Source organism: Pezoporus flaviventris, unplaced genomic scaffold, assembly GCF_033815535.1.
Source record: "Pezoporus flaviventris isolate CSIRO_AGI_PZ_B2104156 unplaced genomic scaffold, CSIRO_AGI_Pfla_v1 ptg000093l, whole genome shotgun sequence".
Classification (NCBI taxonomy): Eukaryota; Metazoa; Chordata; class Aves; order Psittaciformes; family Psittacidae; genus Pezoporus; species Pezoporus flaviventris.
In genome coordinates this window covers 73,612-100,618 of record NW_026892641.1, presented here as the reverse complement: position 1 = coordinate 100,618, position 27,007 = coordinate 73,612, and the positions used below count along the sequence as shown (strand labels likewise).

Sequence of the window (27,007 nt, the reverse complement as noted above, 5' to 3'; positions counted from 1 at the left end):
AGCCTCCCGCACCCATTAACAACCCCCCCCCCCCACGGCCAGTCCAGCTGCTCGAGGTGTCTTAAAAAGAGAAAAAAGACTCCAGAAAGGGAGAAAACACCCCAAAAAATGGGGGTGGGGGTGCTGGCTGGACACCCCATTTTATGGGGTGGGGGGGGGTCAGACCAAGGAGCCAGCTCGGCTCTGCGCTGGCACCATGACGGGCACAGCGCCCGCCCGTGTCAAGCTGGAAGTGGGCAGCGATCCCGAGGGAATGGGGGTGGGATCCTGGCGGTGCTGGGGAGCCCCGTTCAGGGCGTGGGGTGAAAGGCCCGGGGGGCGCCCCCCTGCCCGTGCCGGGGGGCCCCGGTAGCTGCCAGTGGCTGTGAGGATGGAGGCGGTGTCCGAAGGGGGGTTGGCTCCATAGGGTCTGTCCCGGCGCCCAGCGATGGAGGACAAGGTGCTGGCTTTGGAGAGGGTGTCCGGGGCTGGCCTCCGCGCCCATGATGGGGTCTTGGGGGCCACCGCGTCTTCCCTGGCAAGAGAGGACAGGGTTTGTGGGAGCAGAGGCAGGAAATGCTGATATTCCCATCCCTGGCACCCCCCACTAAAGCAGTGGGGTTGTGGGAGCTCCTGGACCCCAAAACAGGGGAACTAGAGGGAAAGGGGGGGGAAGTGAGGTGGGAAATGCCCCGGTTAACTCTGAAACCTGCTGGGGGCTGTGGAGAAATTGAAACCTCCTCTCAGCCTCCTGTTAACTCTGAAACCTAATGATGACTGGGCAGAGATGGAAACCTTCCACTCCACACCCCCATTAGGGATAGCTAGAGACAGAAACCTCCTCCCACATCCTGTTCACTCTGAAACCTAATGATGACTGTGTAGAGATGGAAACCTGCCCCTGCCCGTTAACTCTGGAACCTCACGCTGACATCTGAACCTCCTCCATGGGAGGGCCGCCTCACTTGATCTCATTGGCTGCCTCCTCCTGCCCATCCCGTTTCTTCCTGCGGTATCCCACGACCCGCCGGGCGAAGAAGACGACGGTGGCGAGCGCACCCAGGGAGCCCAGCACGGCGCCGGCGATGACGGCCTTGGTGCTAGCTGGGAGACAGAGCGGCATGGAGGGGGGGTTGCTTCCCTCCTTATTCCCATGGGGACGCCATAGGGACAATATCCCCCCCGGCCCTGCGGACACGTACTCACTTGAGTGCACCTCCAGGACGATGCGGCACTCGGCCGAACCCGCTTGGTTTTCGGCCGCGCAGACGTAGAGCCCCGACATGTCCAGGGAGAGGTTGGTCAGCTTGAGGGTGCCCCTGTGCCAGTCTGAGGGTGAAGAAATACGGGTGCTGCCCTTGGCCATGCCCCTGGCCCCCATGCTGTTAACTCTGAAACCTAATGAGGACTGGCCTGAGGTTGAAACCTCCTCCCCACTGTTAACTACCTGCAGGGAACGGGCAGAGGGGAGGGAATATTCCCCTAGCGTAGGGAATGGGCAGGGTTAAGGGGATGCTCCACTCCCTGCTCCCACAGCAAGACCAGGCATTACATGGACAATGCTGAGGCTTCCTGGGATTTTCCAGCCCCCAGTTCCACCCCCCCCCCCCCCCCCAGTTGCCCCTTACCCTGTGCCGGGGGGAAGAAGACCTGCAGGGTGGGTGCCGTGCGCTGCCACTGGTACACGGGCGAGGGCTTCCCCTTCCTGGAGCTGCAGCTCAGCGTCACGTTGGCTCCCACCGTGGGCTCCCCGTGCAGTTGGCAGGACGGGGTGGCCGGCGGCACTGCGGACATGGACATGAATCCCAAGGGACAGCATGGCAGGGGACAGAGGGAGTTGGGGATGGACCAGCAGGGCCTTACCGAGCACGGTGAGGTTGATGACGCCGATGTTCTTGCCCATGCTGGAGGCCTCATCCACCACGTTGACCGTGCACATGTACTGGCCCGAATCGTGCTCCCGGGTGGCGTTGATGAACACCGAGATGTTGTGGCTGAGGACGGGGTACAGGAACCCCACGCGGGGCTTCAGCTCCGTCTCCTCCACCTTCACCACCCCGTCCAGGTAGGTCAGGATCTGCGCGGGGGATAACACACGCTTGGTCTCCTCCGGATGGGGTTGTAGGAGAGGAACCCCCCCCAAATCCCAACTTTTGTGAGTAGCATCAGCCCCCTCCACCCTCAACCTGCCCTGAGCATCCACAGCCTGAGAAATGTGGGCATCTCCCCATTGTGGGCATCTCCCCACCATGGGCACCACAAGTACACCCTGTCTCGGGCACCATGAGCCTTCCAAAACATGGGAACTACCTCATCATAGACACTATAGGCTTCCCCCCAGCCATGGTCACCTCCCCTTCATGGACACCATGAGCCCCCCCACCTCCCCCCCCCACCTCCCCTCCTGTCTCACCTGGAAGGGGTCGGCATGTTCCTTATCCAGCAGCCAGGTGACATAGGGCTTCCTCTGGGAATGGCTGGTGTACCAGGCAGGCAGCACTACCTGCTGCCCTTCCACGGAGAACACCGAGCCCATTCCCACGTGCACCTCCAGCACAGCCGAGGAGACACCTGAAAGGGGAAGAACATGGGATGTGACTCATCCCAGCTGCTCTTTTCCCATAGAGACCTCCCCACTCTAAAGGGAAAAACAAACAATCCCTGGCATTGCCAGGAAGCTGGGCAAGGAGGACATTTTAATTCCTTCCCTGCCACAGGAAGGGCTTTCCTGCTGCTCTGAAGGATGCAGAACAATGCCATTCCCTCCCACCCCCATTTCCCACCCACCTGGGATGGGAAAACCTCTGGCTGAAGATCTCCCTTTCCATGGGAATGCTGCTGCTCCGAAGGGGCTACAGTGGCCAGACATCCCCTTTAGATCAGTATTGAGGTACTCTCAACCTCCCCCATGATGCTGCACCAGATTCTCCATCCCATGGGATTTATCTGGGGGGACACATCCATGTGCACCCCTCAAGCTCTCCAGCATCCCCTCTTTTGGCTGCCAGCGCTAAACTGGGATTATTCATGGGTGGTTTCCCTTGATCCCCCAAGCCCCTCTCATCCCAAATACCCCATCCCTGCATCCTCTGCATCCCAGCATCCCCAAAACCCACTGGGAAGAAGCAATGGGATACAAGAGGGTACCACGGGCTGGAGAAGGATGCTTGGCTCTCGCAGGAAGATTATTCCCTGGCTTTGCCTGTAAAGCTCAGCTGGAAAATTAATCGGCTCAAGCAGGTTTGTGCTGTGGTTTAGTTGGGTTTATATTCCCAGGGGAATGCCACCGACGACCTGCATCCTGGTGGCTCCATCCCTGCATCCCATTGATCTGTGTCCCTGGTTGGCCCCGCTCCTGCCAGAGCCCCAGGGATGCTCTGGATCAGGATGCAGGGGAGGTAGGGGAAAGGATGATGCTAACCCATGATCCCAAATCCTTGCTGCCACCTGGGATTTGGGGGAAAATCCCTGGTTCTGGAGGACTTAGGGAGCTTCCCTATGGACTCCAAGGGCTTAATGGGATTTTTCCAGAGCAAAACAAGGCGCTGGGGGGGGGGGGGCGGTATTTTTAGCCTCCTCCCTGCATCCGTCCGTCCCCTCCTGACAAGGCATCGGAGCGGTTTCCGGACAGAGCCTTCCAGCTCCAGGCAGGAAACTCTGCTCCGGCCGATAAAGTCTTCCCAGGAATTGAGAAAAAATGAATTAATTAAATCAAATTTCCCTTCTCCGGAGGAAAAGCGGGAGGAGGAAGATGCTTAAAAATAGAACCAAGAACATAAACCCTTAAATCCTGGTGAGGGAAACGCTGCCGGGTGATGGAGACAGCATCAGGGAGCAGAAATCATGGCTATTAATCTTAATATTCGTTTTATGAAACTATGGGATAGAAGGAAATATGTGATATGGGAAAACAACAGCAATTCCATTGGAATTAGTTACCCTGGGGAAGATACTTGTATTAAATGAGGGTTAGTGGGTAAGAAAAGATGGGATTTCTAATAACTCTCTTGTGTTTTAATAATGGACAATTGATAATAGGAATTCTCTAATAATGATAGAGATATGTTTTGATAAGAATATTAAAGAATATATATATATATTTTTATATATATATAAAAGCATATTCCAAGAATAGTGATAATAGTGAGGATGGGAGAGTGCTAATAGTGGTCACAATAAGGATAGTGATAATAACAGTGATAACAATGCTAATAATATTGATAATAATGCTAATAATTATCGTATCAATACCAAATATGATCATAATTAGGATAATAATGTTAATTAATAATGCAAAGGCATCACTTAATGATGCTGCAACTCCTAAACATTCCCAGCAGCTGGGAAAATCCCGGTTTTTAAGCCTTCATCCTTACAAATATATTGGATTAAACGTAGGTAATCAAGAGGAAAATATGTGATAATTAATGATTATCTTGCGATTTCTAGAATAAAAGAGATCATTTGTAATAGATATTGTATAATGACTGTGGATATAATTATGTTTTCTAGGAATTATAATACTAGTTATAAGGATAATATAATAATATGGATAATTTAATAGTATGGATAATCTAATAATAGAGTAATACTACTACTATTAATAATAATGGTTCATTAATGATGCAAATGCCATCACTAAATGATGCCACATCTCCTAAACAGCCACGCATCCCCAAAAGCTGGGAAAATCCATGGTTTTTTTCATCCTGTCTCCTCCATCACCACCACTTTTGGGGCACCAAAAAAGGGCCAGAGGCCAAAAGGTACTGCAGGTCCCTTGGAAAATCCAGGCTCCAGAGCAGGAAAAGCAGCTCCGGCACTGGTGGGATGTTCCTGGTTGTATCCCAAGTTCCATGTATCCCAAAGCCCCCAGCATCGGTGCTGGCCGGGTTCCCCGTGCTCTCACCAGGATGTGTTAACTCTGAAACCTAATGATGACTGTTACTAGTGCTCTGAGACCGCATCCTTAAATCCCAGCGATCAGAGATCGCAGCTCCATTATTCCCACTCCTGCACATCGGGAAGAGGAAGATGGCTCCACACTTCACCCCTCAAATCCCCTTTTTCTGTCAGAATTCTACCTAAATTCCTCTTCCAGGACAAACGTCATCCTAAAACAGGCCAGGAGAGCCTGTGCTGGAGCTGTGGGAGTGCATCCCTTTGGCATCAGCTCCAGCTTTGGCCACCTCGACGTTCCAAATCCTCTAATGCTTTAACCAGATAGAAAAATTAAGCCGCTCCCGGCGCTCAGTCATGGAGCAGGGGGGGAAAGGGGGGAATCTCGGGACCTCCTGCCTGCTCTTTGGGCTGAAAAACCAGGATTTGCATCCAGCAGCCCTGAGCTAAGCACCTGTCCCAGCGGTTTCCCTCTGCTCCAGCCCATCTGCTGGGAGTTTGTTTTCCACATGGAAAAAAAACCCACCGTTAAATTTACCTTTCAAAATCCCATTATTTTCCCTATGGAATAAATATCTTGAAATTCACCTCTCAAAACACCTTTAATTTTTTTCCATATGGAAAAAAAAACCTTTTACATTTACCTTTGAATTTCTTTCCCTAAGGAAATATCCACCTTTAAATCCCTGCTCACCTACAGCATCCTCAATATACCTCTATTAAACACCCCAATCCTCATCTAAAATCATGGAATCACCCCCCAAAAGCTCCTTCCTACCCCAAACTCCAGCATTCCCCAAAAAATTCCCCCCCACCCCACCCTATAAGCTATTAGGAATTAAAGCCTGGAGGCGCTTGGGGTTTGATGACCCCGTTCGATAGGATTAAGGCGCTGGAGTCATGTGAAACCGGGACCCAAATTAAATCCCAAGAGCCCAAGCTTTGGGATTTAAAATCCACAGCGGGAATCGGGCCGGGAAAATGACTCCCAGAAAAAAAGGTCAGGGAGCAGCTCGGCACCCAGCTCCTCCTGTTCCATTCTTTTGGGGGGGGATTTATTCATCTTCCCTTAACTCCGACTATTTATAACTGGGAGATAGGAGATGCCGGGCTGCAGAGCAACGTCCGTTGGGAAAATCCATGGTGGCTTTTCTCACGACCCCGGGGGCGGAATGTTGGGGGGGCCGGAGTTGGGGGCAGGAATGGCCGTATCCTCCGGAGAGGCCAAATTTGGGGAAAATAAATAATTAACTAAAATAATACCAACACTAATACGTGACTTTGCCATAGATAGACATGGGCTTTAACCTCTGCCGGGGGTGGGATGGGAAGAGATGGGATGGGATTGGGGAATGGATCGGGGACAGAGATAGGGACGGGATTCAGGACAGGACTGAGGATAGGGACAGGGATGTGGAACAGATTGGTGATGGGGAGAGATGGGATTGCGATGAGACTGGGGATGGGGACGGGGACAAGGATGGGATGCGTAGGGGACTGGGGACGGGGACAGAGACGGGATGGGGTTGGGACTGGGGAACAGATTGTGGATAAGATTGAGGAGAGACAGGGATGGGTGGGTATGGGACTGGGGACAGAGATGGGATGGAGACAGGTCTGGGGATGGGAACAGAGATCCACCACAACCCGGTGCAAATCAACACCATCAGGATGCAGCAAAGGAGCATCCTGGTGGGATTTAAGGACCAAGCGACCCCTGTGCCTCTTCCTTCCATTAACTTCTATGGTGGAAAACAACCTTCAAGGAGGGAAAATGGCTCCAGGAGCAAGGACCCCCACCCTGTGTCCCGCCAGGAGGAAACGCCACTGCCATTGTTTTTGGGGCCGTTTCCTTTCCCCAAAGGCCTCTCCTTCACTGGGAATGCCAAGGGATGTTTCCCTTTGGAGTTCCAAAAAACCTCTGAAAAGGCTGGGAATTAAGGGGGGGGGAAGATGGGAAAACCCGGTGGATGGAAAGCGGTCCAAAACCAAGTCACCCCAAAACCAAGTGGGGCAGATTTGAGTGCCAATAAACAAGGGAAGCAGTGGGATTTTATCATAGGAGAAAGGAAAACCACGGATCTTTTTCCCCTGCCCGATGCTGTGCAGAGGGTGAATTATCGCCTCCAGCACATCAGGGTGCCCCTACGGTGGGTTTTGGTTTGGGGGTGCTGGAAGGCACTGCTCGGCAGCTTCAAGGAACAAAGCGCCTTTTCCCAGGGGACCCAGATTTCCCCTCTCAGGGCACCCCTAGGCAGGGACGGGCTGGATGGGACCCCAAGTACCCACCTGCCTGCTGGGGTGGGGACACGGAGAGGGGCCCGTGGGTGCTGAGACACCCCCCCCCCCCCGGTATCCCCGCGTCCTGCCGGTACCCCCGGGACCTGTCCGGGGGCTCCCCTGTATCCGCGCATCCCGCCCGGTGCCGCTGCATCTCTCCCGTGTCCCGCCCGGTGCGCTCCGGTCCCCCCCCCCGTGTCCCGCCCGGTGCCCCCCCCCCCGGGTCTCACCGAGCAGCGCCGCCAGCGCCAGCGCGGACCGCGGGAGCGCGCCCATGGCCGGAGCCGCCGCAGCAGCAGCAGGTGCCGGGGCCGCGCCTGGGGCGGGGGGGGGAGGAACCGGGATGAGGGGGGGGGGAAACCTCTGAGGGGGCGGGGCATAACAAAGGGGCGGGGCCTCTTCTAGCCCCACCCTCAGGCAGTGCCCCCCCTCCCCCTCCCCCCCAATCTGCGATGATTAATTCACTATTTGGCTTATTATTAGTGATGGATTAAGTCTATCATGTGTCACACACAGCGGCGGCGGGGCACAGGGACCCCTAAAGCATCCCCAGCCACATCCCATCCCATTCCCAATGGAGCATCCCAATGCAGACAGGAGCCTTTGGCTAAACATGTTAATCCTTAAAAACAAATGAAGAAATACCCCCAAACCGAGGTTTTTTGACTCTCTGGATCGAGCTCCCACATTTTAGGGAGCTTCAGGATGAATCCGGCTCAGCTGAGGTTATCCCGGTCCTTGATCCAAGCAGGGTCAGACCTCGAAGATGAGCGGGATTAGATACTGGAGGGAGGGGGGAGGAATTAATCCCTCCTCGCCCTCATCTCCCCCTGTAAATCCAGTCTGGCTGCCAGGATCACAGGATCCAGCCTCAGGGAGTGACAGTGAGGGATCAACTGGACAGATTCCACCAGCATCCCACCCGTGCGCAGGGGCAATCTCACCTCCTGGTCCATCCGATGCATCCCTCGGCTCCACGCACAGGTTCTTTGGGAAAACTCACCCTGTTTTGGGGGGATTTGTCCTATTTTGAGCACTGGGAGCAGGAAGGGTGACTTGTCCTCCTCTTCCTCCCTCCACCATCCTGGGCCTCAACAGCATCCAACCTTCAGCGGTCCAAGACTCTGGCATCTCCATAGGAAAGGAAACGAGCCTCATAAAAGAAATCAATTGAACATCTCCCGCAACAGCAACCTCTGGAATGAAGCCACAGTGGAAAAATCCCAGAAGAACCTCCCTATCCCTCCAGAATTCCCTCGCTTTAAGGAGGAGAAAGAGATTTTCTGAAGCCCATCCATATTTGCTTGATTTTATTAGGATTGCCACATTCATCATGTCACAACGTCACTGATTGATGAGCTTTAGAACAGGAAGCGCCAGCGCCAGCCGGCGGTGATGGGGCTTTGATAGGAACATGTGTCCTTCCCTCCTTATCCCTCCCTATCCCAATCCCCGATTCTCACAGCTTTGATTGTATCCATAAAACATGGTTTGACAGAACAACAAGGTGGTTTTCCCAGCTGCCAGGTTTCTTCTCCCCCGAGAAGTTGAGAACTCAAAAACCCAACCCCAAAATCAAACCCAGTGCTCCAAAAGGAAAATAAAAAAGGCCAGGAATTCTTTTAATGGTATAAAATAAGAGTGGATATGGCAACGCTACGAGGAAAAGTGGGATACATCACGGAAACCAAAGTCTTTTTGCAGGCAACACTGTTTGGAGAGAGGAGAACACTTGATGGTGACAAAAGTGAAGTTCTAAATTATATACAACAGGATCTAAGGGTGGATTTGAGGAACAGTCTCCATGGAGGTGAGTCAAGGCTCAACTTGCCCTTGTCTATTGCTTCGTTATCCAGATCCATAATAACACTTAATAAGGAGACGGATGCGTAAAAATGGGACACGTGGAATAAAGAACCCCCCCAAAACTCAGTTTTCCATATGAAAACGCCACGTCTACGTGCTTGTCCCATGTGGAATGTACCTACAGTCATTTCACAGGCCGGGGGCTTCTCCTCCGGGAGGAAAAGCATCCGGAGAGCCGGGATACGCTTGCTTGCTGGGGGGGAGCTGATGGGAAGCACCCTCCCTCCTGCAAGCCTCTGGTCATCCCAAAACTCGTTTCCAGGCGGAAAAGTCCCGATTTGCCCGGGAGCTGGAAGCGTCTGGTAGTGGGATGGAAAACAGGGGCAGAAAGCCCGAATCCTTATGAAGGATGAGAGTCAGTTGTTAAATTTTAAGGGATATCCGATGGCTTTTTCCAGGCACTCTACCAACGAGCCGGCGGAAAGAAAATCCCTCTCCACTTCCACAAATTTGATGTAGATGGATTTGGGGGAGACGCCGGGCTCAACGAGGCAGTTCTGAGATAAAAAGGCGTTGATCCCGACCCAATCTTTGCTGAAGGTTTTGGTGTTTGCCTGGAAGTGTAAAAACAGGCACTGCTGGAGAGTCCGGACCTCGGCGATGCCGAGATAACAGTAGATAATCCGGGCGGATTCCATGTCCACCCGGAGCGAGGCTTGTGGAGAAGGAACCTCCAGCTCACCTTGAGTCTCAGTGCCGGGATCAGGTGCCCTGTGCTCGGTGGGAGAGGAGGGAGGTTTCTCATGGCACTCTTCATATCCAATAGCATACAATCCAGGGCTTTTGGGAATTCCTCCCGGTAATAAATACTGGACGACGTTCCCTCCGGTGGGTTTGGAGTGAGCGATGGGGATCCAGTCGATCTCCATGTGGAGCTCCAGGCACCTGGCTTCGCTGATGGTGATCTCCAGGAACTTGTAATAGACGTTTTTCCAGTTCATTTTCTGCACTCTGGTCATGATCACTCGACCCTCCGGTTTTTCCGAGTTGAAGTATTCCCGGAGCCGCTTCCCAAGGGGCACCTGGGAGCTGATCTCCGCATAGTGGTAGCGGATGTCCTCCTTCCAGCGGGTGTTGTACCCGATGCCAAAAATGGCCAGTTTGTTGGAAAGGTGGAGCCTGGAGAAGTCCGTCCAGCTCTGAAACAGCTCCCACTTCAACTGGACCGACTCCAAGATTTGCATAATGTTCTGCATGACGTCGCGCTTCCTGGGAATTACAAAACATGGAGAGAAGGAGAAAGGCATCAGTAAACCGGAGCAGCAAAACCATCCCGGCCAATGCACCAACCTTTGGGAATGTTAATCACTTTTTTCACGGCCATGATGGACTGGGATTGGGACAACCTGGTCTAAGTTGGCTTGGAAGAGACAATTCAACTTCGGAATGAAGACTTCAGGATCCTTCCTAAAATCCCAGCCTGGTTTGGGTTGGAAGGGACCTTAAAACTCATCCAGCTCCAACCCCCTGCCATGGGCAGGGACACCTTCCACTAGAGCAGGGTGCTCTAAGTCCCATCCAACCAGGCCTTGAACACTGCCAGGGATGGAGCAGCCACAGCTTCTCTGGTTCTGCAGGTTTGGGGTCAGTTGACAGCAACAGCAGCATCACACGTGTGTGTGATCAGTAAAAGAAGAGCCAAGATAAATTCCAGCACCCAGAGCACTCAGTGATGTGTTTCCTACAGCAAATACCTTGGTGATGCTCTCCCATCCTCTCTGCTAGGAAAAGAACCAGGTGCACATCAGCAGCTGTAGATTTCTGCCTTTGCAAGCACAAGTTCACCTTCTGAGGAGAAGACAGACAAGGGGACAAGGCAGAGAAGGGAACAGGTAGCACATGGTGTGTGTTTTGCTGCCATTCTACACTCATCTGACTCAAGACAGACAGCTGAACTGAATTGAAAGCAAGCAGTCCCATCCAAAGCCAGTGACAGGAGAAAGCAGCGTGGGTAGATTTTCAGTCAACAGCGGAGGAACGGAGCTAAAAACCCAAAAGAAAAGCTCCCACCTTTATTAATGACACCAGAAATACCCTGGCTAAGTTTAGCTCAGCACAAAATAGAGCTGCTGGGGGAATAAAAACGATTAGTCACTCATCCAAGTGCTGAGAAGAGGAAGGATTTCACTAGAGGTGATCTCCAGCAGCACGGTGCAGGAGGAAAGGGCTTTCCACAGAGGGAATCATCACTTGGAGTACAGAGGAATAGGGTAAAGACATTTGAAAACACTCTGCTTTTTGGGTTTGGAGTCTCCTCTTCCCACTCACATCAGGACTCCACTTGGTGGCTGCCCTGCTGAGCAGAAGATCTACCTCCACGCTGTGGCCAAGCAGAGGTACTGGAAGCATTAACAGTCAAATCCTTGCCATTACTCATTTTTCAGTAGGAAACTGCCCTGGAGCTGGATTTCCATCATCAACCGTCGACCTCCCTTGCTGGCCACTGGCCATCTGCATGGCTTTCTCCTCAGAAGCATTTGGAATTCAAATGCGGAAAGGAAGACACCAGAGACAAGACATGGTGTAAATTTGTTCTAAAGGCTGTTTCCAAACAAAAGCAGACATCAAAGCAGCTGGAACAGCTGGTTTCAGTGAAGGATCCAGCTCCCCATGCTTCTAGTTCATCTTCACAAAGCCCACAGTGAATAAAAAACCTCTTCAAATCAATCTGAAATAGCAGAACAGAGCTGGAAGCAGCATTTCACTTTGCAGCTTATTTGGAGGCAGCAGCATGCCAAGAAGAGGCAACAACAGAGCTGCTGTGGGGAATGAACACCCAGCTGATGGAGCACGGGACCTGGACACAGCTTTCCTATTGCTATTTGCTTCCTACACTGCTGAAAATCAGGGAACCCAGGAAATATGGGAAGTTTTATAAGTCTGGAGGCCAGTTATTTACTACCTGAAGCTAAGAGAAGCAGTGCTGTCCTTGGAGATCGACTGCGTTAGGTTTGTAGGTGCAGGATCAGGTCCTGGTGCTCACCAAGCTGGGGCGGAGCAGCTGAACCCCAGGGGGAAAGGGAGCTCCCTCTGCTTCTGCAGGTCTGGGGTCAGTTGACAGCAACAGCAGCATCACACGTGTGTGTTTGATCGGGAAAAGAAGAACCAGGATAAATTCCAGCATCCACAGTGCTCAGTGATGTGTTTCCCACAGCAAATACCTTGGTGATGCTCTCCCATCCTCTCTGCTAGGAAAAGAACCTGGTGCACATGAGCAGCTGTGGATTCCTGCAGGCTGCTTAGCTCCAAAAGCTTCCAAACCCCTTCCAAACACCCAGCGGAAGGGAAAGAAGGAAGCAAAGCCAAGATCTACAACTGCCTGACAGGTGGATGGAGCCAGGAGGGGCTGGGCTCTTCTCCCAAGGAACAAGGGATGGGACAAGAGGAAATGGCCTCAAGCTGCCCCAGGGCAGGTTTAGATGGAGCCGAGGAACAACTCCTTCCCCAGAGGGTGCTCAGGCATTGGAACAGGCTGCCCAGGGCAGGGCTGGAGGGACCGTCCCTGCAAGTGTTCACATACAGTGTAGACAAGGTCTTCAGTGCCATGGGTCAGTGGTGGCCTTGGCAGTTCTGCGGCAATGGTCGGACTCGATGAGCTTAAAAGTCTTTTCCAACCTGGTTAACTCTATGAATCCCTGATTCTGGTAAAATACATGCTTGAGGTTCAGCACCACCATGTCAGAAAGGCTCAGCAGGGAACCTGAACTCACCTCCATTCCCTCCACTGAAAACCTGCCCTTGACCAAGAGTGCAGATGAAATTCCACTTCCTTTGAAATCAGTTTCATGTATTTTAAACCACCAACCAAAGAGGTGAAGAACTCTGAGATCTGTTTATCTCTTGTGGCTTTTAAGAGCTGATGCTCAAGATAACAAATAAATATCCTGCTTATCTTCCTATCAGCCCTGGTGCCCCTGACTGCCTTCAATCTACTGAATCAGGGTTGAAAAGTTCCTTGGCCTCACAGAAGGGGGAAAACAAGTTTTGAGTAAATCTGTGTTGGAAGATGCTCTGTGCTTCCAGTGAGCACAAGCGATGGGCTTATCACCTGCCAGCTGCATGAGATGCCCAGGAGTTCAGACATTCCTGTGCATTTTAGAGGGAACTTGGAGTGGGAAATGATCAGAGAACTCTGAAAGGCCTCATCTACCAAACCTGATCCAGCCAGCACCTCCACATCAGTCCCTGAAGGAGAAGGTTCACACACCTGAGCTTCCACCTCCGAAAATTCAGGATTATTGCCTCTGCAGCTCCCTAAAGCACACCTTGAAAGGCAAAATTACCCCGGAGTAATCCCAAGGAATGGCTGAAAGAGGCAATAATAACGTTTAGGATGGAAAAAGTTACTTTTCTCCAGGTCTCCGAGTTGCTCAACTGAATTTGCTCCATGTTGAGCTAAAGAAGTCACCTTTGAGTACTGTGAAAACCCATCTGACGTGAGGAGGTTGGAGGCCACTGCAGTGAAAGCTTCTTTTCTGTTATTATTTTAACTTTTTTAGGTTTTAGAGGATTTTTTTCATTTAATTACAACAAAAAGCCTCTGTTCTCTTACCACTCAGGGACATGGTGTTAACGCACCCAGTGCTGATGACGTCCCATCCTACAGAAGCTCATCTTCCAGCACAGGAAACACCACACTGATTTCAGATGACACTACAAACTACTCATGGGGACCTCAGAGCCCACCCAGGAGGGTCTGCAAGGCAATCTGTGATGGTTGCAGATATATCTACCACCACCTCGGGGGTTTTACAATCCTGAAGGTCAGAAGAAAGTACAGTCTGAGTAAATACAGCCCAATTCCTTTCATTTTTGAGAGGCTCTGCGTTATTGTTGGCGAGGCGAGGGAGATTCGCATGCTCCAAGCATTCCAAATGCTCCAGATTAAACTGATCCAACAAGGTTAAAAGTCAGCTCTGGAAAGTTATAAAAATAAATTAAAAGTATATATATAAACCCCAAGTTTTGGCATGCCTTCCAACTGAGGGAAAGCAGAAACTCTTCTCGCAAGCATTACTCACACCAAGCCATCAGCACACAACTGCAGGGGTGCTGTGTCCCTGTTCTCTCTCTTCCTTTATTTTGTGCTATGTCCAAAGGGGCAAACTTAAGGAAAATGGGAAAAAGAACAAACCCCAAACACCAAGATTACAAATTGATCTGAGAATGAAGCCTTGTATCATGCAATAAGCCTGCCTACACACATCTCTAATGAACCTGACATGGATTTAATGCCCATTTGAAGCCCTTTGCATTCATGTAGTAAGTCTTGATTCAGCCTCTGAGTGACCAAGCCAAGAAGAAAGAAGAGCTGTGAAGCTTTTCAGATGTTCTGAGGTAACTGGCATCATGCAGCAAGCAGCTTTGACTGTATGAACAGTCTTGCACAATGGATTTATAATTATAATCAGAAGGTTCCATTCTCCTCCCCTCCTGCATAACATCCCCACGGAAACACATTCCAGGGTAAAACATTCAGAAGTTACTTACTGTGCGTCTTCAGAAGATTCCTGCTTTATCTTTAATGTTCTTTTGGTGGTAGGGATTTCATCTGAAAGGTAAAATTCCAACAGATAATTACATTTTAGATCGTATTCCTAAAGCTTTTCTAAAGAAAGGAGGTTGAAATGAAATAATAAGTACTAAATAAATCCAGAGTTGCTTCCCGAGCCCGGCAGTCCACTAGAGCTCTGCATGAGAGAACTCCAGCTCCTAAATCCTCCAAATGAATGGGATCTTTTATTTCCTTTGGAATGGATGTGGCCAATTAAGATCTGAATCTATCTCCACAAGTGCAAAACCTCTCAAGGACAAGATTACAATTCCTACTATTAAATCAACAGAATTGCAAACTCCATTGTTAAAAAGGAGGGGGAAAAAAGAAAAAGGCTGTTCTGCTTCCCAAATGCATCTGTATTCCATTTAGATGTTGTGTGCTATGTGCTTTTCTCACAACTGCTCTGAACATTCCTTCAAAGCTTCCCAATCCATCACTACCCTGACCATGGATGGGTCCGGATATGCGACTGCATCTCCTCTCCCTCTTTCATCCTACAAATCACCAGGAGAAGAAGCCAAGCAATTCATGGCACCATCAGTTTTTATCCAACTCATCTTCTAACTGCTGCTTCGCTTGGATCCCCACTGAATTTACTGAGTTAAAGTTTCTGCCATGAAAATAACTCCTGTTAAAACAGTCCCATAAGATCAGTGGGTCAAGGGATAGAAACAGACTTAAAGAAAGCCACTTCTTCAAACTGCTCGGATCAGTATGGTTTGTATCAACAACGTGGCACCTCACTCCGTTTAACCATGTTCAGTAAACAACAAGCAACGAGCAAATCCCCAGATTCATCAATATATTGATTCTTATGCAGAAACAGCAAGAATTCAGGCAAGGAAAGCATGTGGAGGGGTTCAAATCCTGCAGTTTGAGTTTGCCTGCTTCCTTTTTAATGTAAAAAAAAAAAAAATGGCCTTACATGTGGATATAGGCAATTTACATGTTTAAAACATCACATACACCTTAGTTAGGGTATGTAAGAAGAAGGAGCAACATGTTTTTATAAGCAGTTGAAGTCCTGTTCTTAATGTAAGTGAAGAGTGTTTGAAGGTAACAGTTTCAGCTGGGTATCAATGAAAGGGAAAATATCTCCCTATATCCCACGAGGGGGAGCAAAACCAAGCAGGGGAAGGAGAGAGGGAATGTGTCTCCTCCTGCACCATTTCTGGCCACACAGCCCTCCTTTCCCTCTGCTAGACTCTTTAAACTCAAATCCCAGTCATAAAATACTTCAGGAACCACGGTTTGCTTTTAACTGGGCAATTTCTTTCCCTTTTCTCCCCAAGGACATCGTGTGTTTTGCATGTTCAGTGGGTGATGCCCAAAACATGGAAGCTGGTATTGAGACAGGTAAGTGAGAGATCAGCATGAGCACAGAGCACAAGTAAAACCTAGAGGACGGAGATGCACCAGGATGGGATTTCTTACCCAATTCCTGTTCACCAGTCTGGTAACAATGAAGATCCTGACTGTGGTTTCCCCAATCCTCCTGTGAAAACTCCTCCATCGTGCTGCTGTCTGACTCCAGCTCCTGGTACAAGCCGCTGCTGTTGATGAGGACAGGCTGGCAGGGCTGGGAATCCCATCCTCCTTGCCCAAAGACCTGCTCCAGCTGTTCAAACGTGTAGCTGCTTTTCCTCTTCCCGACGCCGTGCTCCTTCACGCGGCTGTAGCACCTACGCAGGGTCTAAGACGGAAGAGGGCAGGTTAATCACGCAGCAGTGGGCTGGGAAAGCACACTTACAGACAGCTAAACAGCTGCTATAGGCAGAGATTTGGGTTGGTTTGGGGGATTTCTATTACTGCTGCTGATCAGTATTTGCCCTAAATGCAATGCTCCCAAATTAATCTACACCCATCGCATGTATTCGACATTCCCACTGCAGCGATTTAGCATTAATATCTATGACACAGGACAAAGTTGCATAGCAGCTACAGGCTCATCAGATTTAACTCAAGTGATTTAACTTCTTCCCCGCTTCAAAAACAAAGAAAAGAATTCCCAGATCTGCCGTGAAACGTAGGGAAAACACTACAAATACCAAGAGACCCCCAGTCAGAGACACCAACCAGCCAGGAAAACACACACCTACTATGAGGAGGAGAAAGCAGAGCTGGTGTCGTGCCCCCAGCATGGAGAAGGTGCAGCAGGGAGAAGAGAGGAAGGGCAAGAGAAAGAAGAGTCCCCCAAAGCAAAGATGGTCCAACCTTCCTCACTCTGGTAAGAAGACACAAGGTACGAAATGTATATGCCTAAGCTATTCAGCTAGGAAAATGTTTATTACTTACATATTCTGCATTCCTTACTAACTCACTCTGCCTCTTGTGAAGCTGCTGAAATTTAAAAGAGGTCAAATCAATAATGCTTCACATGGCCAGACTTTGATAGCAAGCATTAAGCATGAAACAATGCTAACGTGGCTCTAAGAAGACTTTAAAACCAGCACTGAGGCCAAAACCTCCCACATGGACTGATGCAAAATCATCTACTTTTGGTGTTCCCTTCAGCATTACAATGGCTGGACTGGTGTTTGAGTGCCAGCAAGGCAAAGCTGTAGAACTCTACCACATTTACCCCTTAATCCAGAGCAACACACAACTATTTGGGGATTAAAAGAAGATAAAATCATCTTAATGGGCATTGATTGCAGTTTTGATTCTGCCACCGCTGTACGTTTGAAAGGTCATGATGTGTGCCAGGTCTGCTGGATCGTGATGGTCTTTGGATTGGTGGAGTGCTAGAAAACCTATTTTTTAACACAGAATTTGGGGCTTGGAGCAACCCGCTCAGTGGAAGGTGTCCCTGCCTGTGGCAGGCAGTTGGAACTGGATGAGCTTTAAGGTCCCTTCCCACCCAAACCAGTCTATGATTCCATGACAGCAGATTGCTCAGGTTCTAGCTTGAACGGCAAACCACCTCTGGAGTTGAAGAGAGACATTAACTTGGGAAGAGCTACTCCTGTCTGCTTGTGTTGTGGAAGAACACTGTAATGGACTATCAAGCACATGTCACTGCAAAAACCACTTGGGTTTTCCCCCCACAAAGGAATCTTTACATCTCCAGAAAGCTCAAACCTACCTAATGCTCCTCATACACTGGTTTAACAGCATCAGCAGCAAAGAAAGACATTCCTAACCAACTTCTTGGTGATATTCAGAGCCCTGGGAGCAGAAGCAAAACTGCTGAAGCAGCAAGTCGGTTTTACCCTGCTGATGAACATCTAAGTGATGTTCACCTAAAATCACATGGGTCAGCCCGTTTCATTGATGCACCACAGGGGTGAGGTGGACCAGATCCCTCTGCAGCTACCTCCACTTCCCAGTATTTTCTTCAGAGACCCTGATAAGACCTAAATAACTGCCTGTACCTCAGGAAACCACCCTTGGGACACTTTCTAGCGCTCAATGAGTCAGACATCTTTCTCCCAACAGCTTATTCTGATCACCAAGATTTAAGATCCAGGTTTCAGTTACACACCTCCTCTATTCCTCCTGGTGTCCAGCTCACCTCCTGCTCTGTGGTTCCTGAAGTGCACAATCATATATTGGTACAGATAGACAAGAAACCAGTAAATTTAGGAGAAGTAATGGAAAACAGACCTGATAACTGCCCAGTGACTGTTCAGACTGGAAGAGACCGAGGCTTTTGCTTACTGCTCTGCCACACTGCCTGCAATACGAAGACAGATTAGCCCCACTTAATTTCTATTATGAAACCCAAAGGAGAGGACAGTCAAAAAGCTCAGTGTGGGTTTTCTCACTTAAGAGCCCTCGTCTCCTCTCCAAGTGAAGCCACGGGAGAACTGATCACTCTGCAGGAACTGCAGCAGGACCAACCAGAAACAGTGGTCAGAAAAGCCTGAGGAAAGGACCTTGAGGAAGGCTGTGAGCCTCATATAGTAAATGCAAGACAAAAATATAACTCATTTAAAAGGAATAGAAAGCAAAGCTGATCTAAAGTGGGCAGTTGGCTGGTTGCTATGGAATGTACCAGTGGCCCAGCATTTGACCTCTTCAAATTGAAAGGCAGCTGCTTCCCAACGTAAGAAGAATATGGAGCTGCTGAAGCAAGTCCAGAGGAGGCCATGAGGATGATCAGGGGCTGCAGCACCCTCCTGTATGGAGACAGGCTGAGAACACTGGGGCGGCTCAGCCTGGAGAAGCTGCATGGAGACCTCATAGCAGCTGCCAGTGTCTGAAGGGGGCTACAAGGATGATGGAGATGGACTCTTCATCAAGGAAGGCACTGATAGGACAAGGGCTGATGGGTTCAAACTGAAACAGGGGAGAATTAGGTTGGATCTTAGGCAGAAGTTCTTCCCTGTGAGGGTGCTGAGGCACTGGCACAGGGTGCCCAGAGAAGCTGTGGCTGCCCCATCCCTGGCAGTGTTCAAGGCCAGGTTGGACACAGAGGCTTGGAGCAACCTCCTCTAGTGGAAGGTGTCCCTGCCCATGGCAGGGGTTTAGAGCTGGATGAGCTTTCAGGTCCTTTCTAACCCAAACCAGCCTGGGATTCTATGATTCTATGCTCTGCTCCACGTTATTGGACCCAATGATGAAATTCAGGGTGAAATCCAACCTGCCTCATCACAGAGAAGGTCAAACCAGATGACAGCAACATCAAGTTTAAGAAGAGATTATTTACATCACAAAGCTGCTAAAACTACAGCCCCATCACAAAGAAACCCATCATTGGAAGCAGCAACACACCAAGGGCTGACATTCCTTCCCCTTTCATGTGGGTTCCTGGCATTCCCTTCTCCCCTTTGCACTTCAAGAGTGCTTAACCAGCATCCTCAAGGGATTTCTTTTTCTTCTAAAACAGGAATTACACACTCAGCAGGCAACCCCAACCCAGCAGAACCCCCAAGTTCCCATGAAGGGTGAGGAGGAGGAATCCAGCTCCAAGGGAGTGGGTCTGTGGTGGGCAGCGAGACCCAAAACCCCCAAACAACTGCAGCACATTATTCCTTTATACTAAAGGAATAATTCCATCACTCCTTTAAACTAAACCAAGACTTTTCTGCCCGAAAATTCCTCCCGATTCACACAGCTCTGGACAGTCAGTGGCAACAGTAAAAGCTCACCCACACTGCCCCTGAGCATCCACCACAGCCACGCATGAAAAGGGAAGAAGTGATGATGTCCCAGTGTAAAAGATCAAGGAATACACACTGGATACGTTGGCTTTGGGATTTCAGGATGGCAACATCACAGCATGAGGCCACAACTTGTTTTCCTGTAGATAAGAGCAGCACAAGAGTTCACCTCCTGCTGCCCAGCTGTGAAGGGCATGGAACCAGCACATGAGTCTGGAAAGGGTTTGGCCAAATATTCCATTCCCTGCCTTGAAACACCAGGAAAATTAAAACTTAAAGGCTTCCTATGCACTGCTGCAGAGAGGGAATGAGTTTCTGGATGCACCAACCAGGCTTTGCCATGAAGACACTTAGGAAAGAGGAGGAGGGCTGGATGAGAAGCATGTGTGCTCTAGTAAATGACTTGGGATATATTACTAAACAAGCAAGAATTAAGGATACAACTTGATGCACCCAGATAAGGAAGCCACAGAGCACAGGACAGCTTTTCTGGGAAGCCACCGGGCAAGAAGTGAGATGTTCCAATCCTCAGCTCCCAGCTACTGAACTCACCAATCACTGTCCTCGGAGCCACAGAACCAGATTCAAGGCTCCTTTCTGAGGGAAGAAACCAGGAAAAGCTGCTGGAATGGTTATGTGTGAATCCCTAAATTTAAAACAGACACTTCCAGAGTGGCTCAAACCCAAGCAGGGTCTTGTTCCCAGCTTGCAGGCCAGCACTGCAGCAAAGCACATGCAGATGTTGAGAGACAAGAGGAAAATCTGGGACCTTCCTTTGCATCCTGTTCAAATTAGGAGGGAATGCAGCTATGCCATGCAAGTGGAAAACTTTCTCCTTCGGAGCTGACTTTTCCCCTTCCAGGTCATTTTAAACTCGCTCCTCAAGACTTGGCAGATTCCAGGGAAGGCAGGGGCCCTGAAGACAAAATAAGTGGAATCCGATATGGTTTTAAGCATGATTTACTTCTCTAATACATCAGCAAATCCTCACACTACAGGCCATTGAGGGAAATATGGGATATGATGGACAACACATGGAATGATGCAGTCATGTGCTCCTTCCTCACCACCTCCCCAGCTCCGTTTTCAGCTCAGAGAGCCGACAGTGAAGGACTATGAAGTGCCAACAGCACGTTCAAGTCACCCTCCTCTGTCTCCAAGATGATCCAGGCATTGAGCCCTCACATCTAGAAGTGATTTTCATTCTTGGTTGAGCATCAAGAGTCAAACAGCTGATTCTGCCTGGAATCCCACAAAACCTGGGATTTTAGGGATGGCAGCAGCTACCACAACTATCTCAATAATCCCTATAACAAGGTCAACTCTTGGTTCTTGTGAGAACCCCCAGCTCTCCACGAGTGCTTATTTCAAACCTACTGCAAACCCCAAGCCTTTGGAAAAGCCTTTTCTTTTTTGTGCCTCCGAATGATTGCACTGATGGACATCCTCATGCTGGGGATCTGGGACATGTAACAGCACAATGGGCACAGGGTGCTGGACACAACTGACATCCAGCAGCTGTTCTTCACCCAGCAAAGTCAACCTGTGAATGACTACAGGCACAGGACAGTGCATGGGTGGCAAGAGGACAACTCCCTTCCAGCAGGACACTATAGCACTGAAGATCCATGCCAACATATAGTGTGTTGATATAGAAACACCTACCCGGTCTGTCAAGAGCTGCTCTTGGAGGTGATAAAGACAAGCCCTGTGCTCTGTTATTGCCTCCAGGCTGGTTGGTTGGTGCCTGATGTGTGGTTTCTTCCAAGTGTAACCTTTTTATGGGCAAAGATGTGGTCAAGCATCACTCCTTAAGGGAAAGGGGGAGAATCCTCCTCTGTGAGAAGCTCACAAACCACCAAGAGCATAGCATCTTCCAGCAGTCAACGAAACTCTTGCTCTGGACCCAAAGCAGCTACAACTTGCAACCAGCTTCATCCAAAAGCATCATCCAAAGCCAAACAGCCAATTCTGGGCTCATTTAATGTGAGACTTCTCCCAGCCTGCTCAGCATCACCTGAAGCATCAATAGCTGCAGAGCCTGTGGCCAGAATTGGGGTAGGGGTCCTCTACAGTTGCTGCATAAGCTCCTACCACAACCCAAACCCATCAGGGTCCTGTTGCCAAAACCAAACCACCTCAAGTAACGTTTCCATCAGGCATCAGCCTCTGGCAAAGCCCAAAGCTCTGCAGAAGAACCAGTTTAAGCAACGAGCACCTTGAAAGCTGCTGAGAAAACAAGGGACTCAAAGAGGCTTCAGGCTGCAGCCCAAAAACTCTTTGGATGTGCTCAAGGGAAATAAATCCCTGAGCAGCAAATACTTGGAATCAACAGGATGACAAGAGGAAAACACACTGAGAGACCAGAACTTGTAAAGCTGGAGGGAGCTGGGAATGTTGAATCCACCCTTCCAAGCTTCATTCCAGCCCAATCTACTCAATGAGACCCCACACCGATTCCCACAAGGGTTCTGCCAAACAGCTCCTCTTTGTAGGAATGGGATGCTCCCAAGCCGGACACCAAACCCAGCCTTTCCCTCTTCCCCGGGGAATGATGCAACTGGAATGACCCCTCTTTAAAACCTGTCTCCACAGGACACGCATCCCTGGGGCTGCTGGAGGACAGGTTTCATTATTAAAGAGGTTTCAGAGCCCATAGCACATCCTGGTGTGGGCCAGTGCAAGATGCTGTATTCTGTAATGGAATTCCAAAGCTAAGGAAGGAGCTACAAGAACAAGAGGGCAATCAGAGTCCAAACCAGCCCTCATTACTGGGGTAAGTGGGAGTCCCCTTTACCCATTGGAGGCAGCTGCCACCCTCTCATGAACCCAAGACACTCAGGACAACCATGGTGATGTGGTGCCCCAAAATCCCAGGGGAAAGGATGCTGCTAGGGGCTGTCCAGGGGGATGGAAACGGCTGGGACACCATCCTCTTCCCAACTCTGGATGAAAGGATGCTGCCACAAACAATCCATGTGGGAAGAAACCCAAAGGATGCAGCACCCAGGTCCAAAAGATGCTGCTGAGTGCAAGGGCTGAACCCTCAGGACATGGCTCCAGGCCAGGAGATGCCAACTGGGTACTACAGAGAGCCAGTGAGCTGATTCCAGGGGACACAGTGCCCCCATCCCTGGCCCAGAGGCTGGACTAAACCCATGGGATGCCAACAGCCAGGCTCACAGGATGCTCTGGAAAACTGCCTGAGTGAGGAGACCCTGATGGGGTGATCCCAAGGGATGGGGCACTCCCCACCCAGGGATGCTCAGGAAAGCTGCCAGCACAGAGAGCACAAAAGGCTGATCCCAGGAGACACCGTGTCCCCATTCCTGGTCCAGAGGGTGGCCCGAAGCCCCAGCCAGGACCACAGGATGCTTCAGCATCGATTCCGAAGGGACTGAGCCTTGGGGCCACAGCTTCCCAAAGGAAGCCCAAACCGGCTCACACGGGGACCACGAGGGGCCACCCCAGAGCTAAAAGCCGCCGCGGGACATGGGGACATCACCTCCCTTCCCTCCCTCCGTGCTCCCCTCCCCGGCCGCGGTACCTTGATGCGCTCCCGGCACTGGGACGGGGTGCGCTCGTATCCGAGCTCGGCCAGGGCGCGGGAGACGCGCTCGTACATGGCGGGCCCGGGGGCCTTGCTGCCGAACACGGTCCCGGCGCCCTCCAGCTGCTGGTACCGCGCCTCCACCAGCCGCTCGTTACCCCAGACGGCGATCAGCGCGTTGGTCTCCGCCGGCGTCCAGGACATCCCTCGGCAAGCGGCGGCGGCGGCAGCGGCAGCGCCCGGCGAGAAGGAGACGGAGGGCGAGGCCCCGCCGCGGCCGGCCCCGCCAGCCGGCGGCCCGGTGCCGAGCGGGGAGGCGCCGCTGGGAGTGGAGGGGTCGGAGAGACTGGGGTTGCCGTCGCTCAGCGCGCTGGGAGAGCCCGGCGACAGCACCTCCATCTTGGGCACCTTCAGCGGCGGCTCGGCCGGGAGCTGTGAGGAGCCGCAGGGCGCCGCCATCTTGGAGGTGCCGCACCGAGCGGGCGGAACTGACGCGCGGCTTCCGCCGGCGGGAGGTGTGGAGGCGTGGCCTCGGATGAAGGAGGCGTGGCCATACAGGGTAGGGGCGGGGCATGACGACTGGGCTGTAATGAATAGGCGTGGCTAATCAATTGATGGGCGTGGCTTACGTGGGAGGGGGCGTGGCCATGGCCAAGGGCACGGGGGGCGCGGTTTGTCGCAGGGAAAGGCCACGGAGAGTGGGCGTGGATTCGCGGGTGGGTGTGGTCCATGGTGGGGCGGAGCTTGGGCGGTGGGCGGGGCTTGAGGACCCACTGCGCAGCGCTCCCATAGCCCCCACGGGCAAGCGGACTCCGTGTGTGGGGCAGAGATAGACACACTGGAACCCTCCGAGCACCCACCACTGGGGATGAGCACCCCCTTATTGGGGTTGATTATGCCAAACTTTGGGGCTAAACCAACCCAAATCTGGGCTAAGCATCCTTTTCCTTGCACCTGGGCACCCCTCAAATTGGTGTTGAGCATCCTTGATTGAGGTTGAGCACCCCAAGATCCGGGCTGGAACTGCGAGGGGGGCCTTGATCAGTGACTTCGGGGGGCAGATAACGGGGGCCCCCACTGCACCACAAACTATTCGTTAAACCGAGACTAACGAGCTTCCCCATCCGAGTGGGGTGGTACAGGAGGAGCCCTATGGGTTAATTAATCGCTTTAATTAGGGCTGTGTTGGTTAAACAAATGGAGAGGGGGGGGCAGAAAGGGCCGGATTGGGGGTGTTGAGCGGGCTGCAGCACATCTGGCAGGAGAGAGGCCGGGAGCAATCAGGGGCCGTAATTATTCCCCTCTAATTAGGGGGATTAGGGGCTTCGAGGCGGCAGGGGGAGGGTCTGGGGACACATTAACTCCCCCCTTACCGGGGATGGCAGCGTCTTTGTCACCGACTGCCTGTCCCCAAAGAGATATCCCCGCTGCTAGCTCTGCAGTGTGTCCCCCCAAAAGGATGTCCCCAGTGCCGCCATGTCCCTAAAAGGATGTCCCCAAAGGGGTGCACCAGGGGTGCACCCACTGCCACCCTTGTGGCATGTCCCCAAAGGGCCCAGAGCTGATCTGTCCTCACAGGGGTGTCCCTGCTGCCATCACATGCCCAAAGGGATGTCCCCAATGCCCGCCCTAGTGTCCCCAAAGGGATGTACCCACTGCCACCCCTGTGGCATGTCCCCAAAGGGCCCAACGCTAGTCTGTCCCCAAAGGGGTGTTCTTGCTGCCATCACATCCCCAAAGGGATGTCCCTATTGCCAGCCCTGTGGTGTGTCCTCAGGGAGATGTACCCACTGCTGGTGTGTCCCCTAAGGGGTGTCCGTGCTGCCAGCCCTGCGTTGTGTCTGCCCCCAAATGGATGTCCCTGCTGCCTCCCCAAAGGATGTCAGGCCCACGCCGTGTCCCCAGAGGGCTGCACCCCCCACCAGCCTTACAATGTGTCCCCAAAACAGGGTCCCCAGTTGATATCCCCACCGCTGGAGCACCCCCAAAAGCACATGTCCCCGTTGCCAGCCCCGTCACCACGGCTGGATACAGCGTCCCCAAGCCACGGCGGGGCCCCCCGGGCTGCGCTGTGTGGAGACCCCCGGGCCGGAGCTAATCAGGCGCCAATCACCATAACGGGGCGGGATGCAAATGAGGTTAACGGTTAATTAGGGATTGAAAGATTCATTATTCCTCCAGAGCAGCTGATTGCGATGCAGCCCCGCGTCCCCATTAGGGCCATTTGACCGCTGGCTAATGACACAGCGGGGAGGGGAGTAGGGGGGGGTCTGTGGGTGCCCCCCTGTCCCCAACCCACCGAACACCTCCAAGAGTGGTTCCTGTAGAGAGCTGTGCCCGTCCTCAGCCTCCCTGCGATGAGTTTTGGCTGTTCTCAGAGGGGCTCATCCCTGCAATGAGTTGTGGTCATCCTCAGCTCCCCAGGGACATGGAAATGCCGGGACAAGTAGCTTAGTCCAGCTATGTGAACCTCTTATCCTGCTCCCCACTACTCTCCACCGCCCCCCCACCTCCTCCTTCAAGCCAACCTTCCGACTCAATGAAGATAACTAACAATTAGCCCAAAAGCCAAGCGGGAATGTCGTTGGATACAGAGAGTTTTCTGCAACTTCCTGACCTGGCCATAATTAACTTCCCTTCGCCAAAAACCACGGCCAAAAAGCAGTATAAACTTATTAACTGCGACGGTGGCTCATTAAAGCCAAAGCTCTGATTATCCCGCGATGCGGCTGCGGGCAGGAAACCACGGTGAGGGCTGGAAGGTGCTGGATGCGATGTCTGGGGGGATATTGAGCGGATGCTGAGGGCTGGTCCCCATCAGCATCTTCGGGGGCTGCATCCCGTATCCAGCTGCCCCTGGAGCGCACAAAAGGGACTCAGGCGGGTGAATTGGAGCATCACGCCCCTGCCTTTGTCTCCCTTTCAAAGGCAATATTCCGGCCCCAGATGGGTTAATACATAATGCAGACAAGCAAGTAATTGCTTGCCTTTGTAGGGCCGTCAGCGCTGGGTCCCCGGCCCTCTGATCCCCCATTAGCGGCCATGCAAACAAGCCTTCCACCCAATTAAGCCCAGCTTTGATAGAGCTCTTCCCAATGATGTGCCGGTCCCAAACTAGCGATTCGCACATGAGCCACTACCTGTTAAACCGGGAATCGGCTTCCTTCGGGAACGAGCATCCCTCGCCTCTCGCTGTGCCCCAGCTGCCGAGCTCTGCCCGGATTCCCCCTGCCCTGGAGGGAGCCCCGGCTGATAAATGATCTCCGCAAACTCTATATTAAAGAGGTGGGAATGGGATGTTAATATACCCCCAGTCGCTCGTCTCCAGAACACATGGGCTCCGGCTTTCCCGAAGTAATGAGGCGGGCTGAGACCACAGCCCACCGGCCTCCTGCGCCTGCCAGGCGTGCGGGAAGGACAGACTGACACCCGTCCTCTGAGGCAGCCCACACCGAGCTGCCCCAGGTCATCCCCTGCAGCAGTTCCAGATGCTCACCTAAAGCATCCCGGCGTCATTCCTGAAAGCATGCCAGTGCGTGCCCTGAAACATCCCAGCATCGGCCCTTGGAGTCCTGGCATTGTTCTCTACAGTATCCCAGCACCAGCCCCTAAAGCATCCCAATGCCATCACCCAAAGGATCCCAGCATCATCCTAGGGGATGCTTTAGGAAGCATTCCAGCATTTTCCCCTAAAGCATCTCAGCATTGTCCCCTGAATCATCTCAGCATCATCCCCTATAGCCTCCCAGTATGCTCCCCTAAAGCTTTCCA

At 51.7% G+C, this 27,007-nt stretch overlaps 2 protein-coding genes across 10 annotated transcripts; both read right to left on the bottom strand.

Annotated features, from left to right (window-relative positions):
• Nucleotides 1–86: 86 nt before the first annotated feature.
• ESAM (endothelial cell adhesion molecule) lies at nucleotides 87–7,489 on the bottom strand. The gene is made up of 7 exons (XM_061476179.1): nucleotides 7,389–7,489; nucleotides 2,393–2,550; nucleotides 1,843–2,056; nucleotides 1,608–1,763; nucleotides 1,186–1,308; nucleotides 945–1,083; nucleotides 87–514 (listed from the first exon to the last, which is right to left on the bottom strand). Exons 1-7 carry the CDS (start codon nucleotides 7,432–7,434, stop codon nucleotides 160–162), a joined length of 1,191 nt encoding a protein of 396 aa, XP_061332163.1. The 5' UTR covers nucleotides 7,435–7,489; the 3' UTR covers nucleotides 87–159.
• Nucleotides 7,490–8,754: 1,265 nt separating this feature from the next.
• Nucleotides 8,755–23,746, bottom strand: MSANTD2 (Myb/SANT DNA binding domain containing 2). 9 transcript variants are annotated; one of them, XM_061476225.1, is made up of 6 exons: nucleotides 23,234–23,743; nucleotides 16,877–16,921; nucleotides 16,016–16,274; nucleotides 14,515–14,575; nucleotides 9,707–10,233; nucleotides 9,371–9,578 (listed from the first exon to the last, which is right to left on the bottom strand). In XM_061476225.1, exons 1-6 carry the CDS (start codon nucleotides 23,693–23,695, stop codon nucleotides 9,508–9,510), a joined length of 1,425 nt encoding a protein of 474 aa, XP_061332209.1. In that variant the 5' UTR covers nucleotides 23,696–23,743; the 3' UTR covers nucleotides 9,371–9,507. The 9 variants fall into 9 exon arrangements, 6 of the variants coding, with proteins under 6 accessions (XP_061332206.1, XP_061332208.1, XP_061332209.1 ...); XR_009747366.1 differs by lacking the exon at nucleotides 9,371–9,578 and adding an exon at nucleotides 15,141–15,209 and having other exon boundaries at nucleotides 10,156–10,233; nucleotides 14,515–14,577; nucleotides 23,234–23,746; XM_061476222.1 differs by having other exon boundaries at nucleotides 8,755–10,233; nucleotides 23,234–23,742.
• Between the last annotated feature and the right edge of the window lie 3,261 nt (nucleotides 23,747–27,007).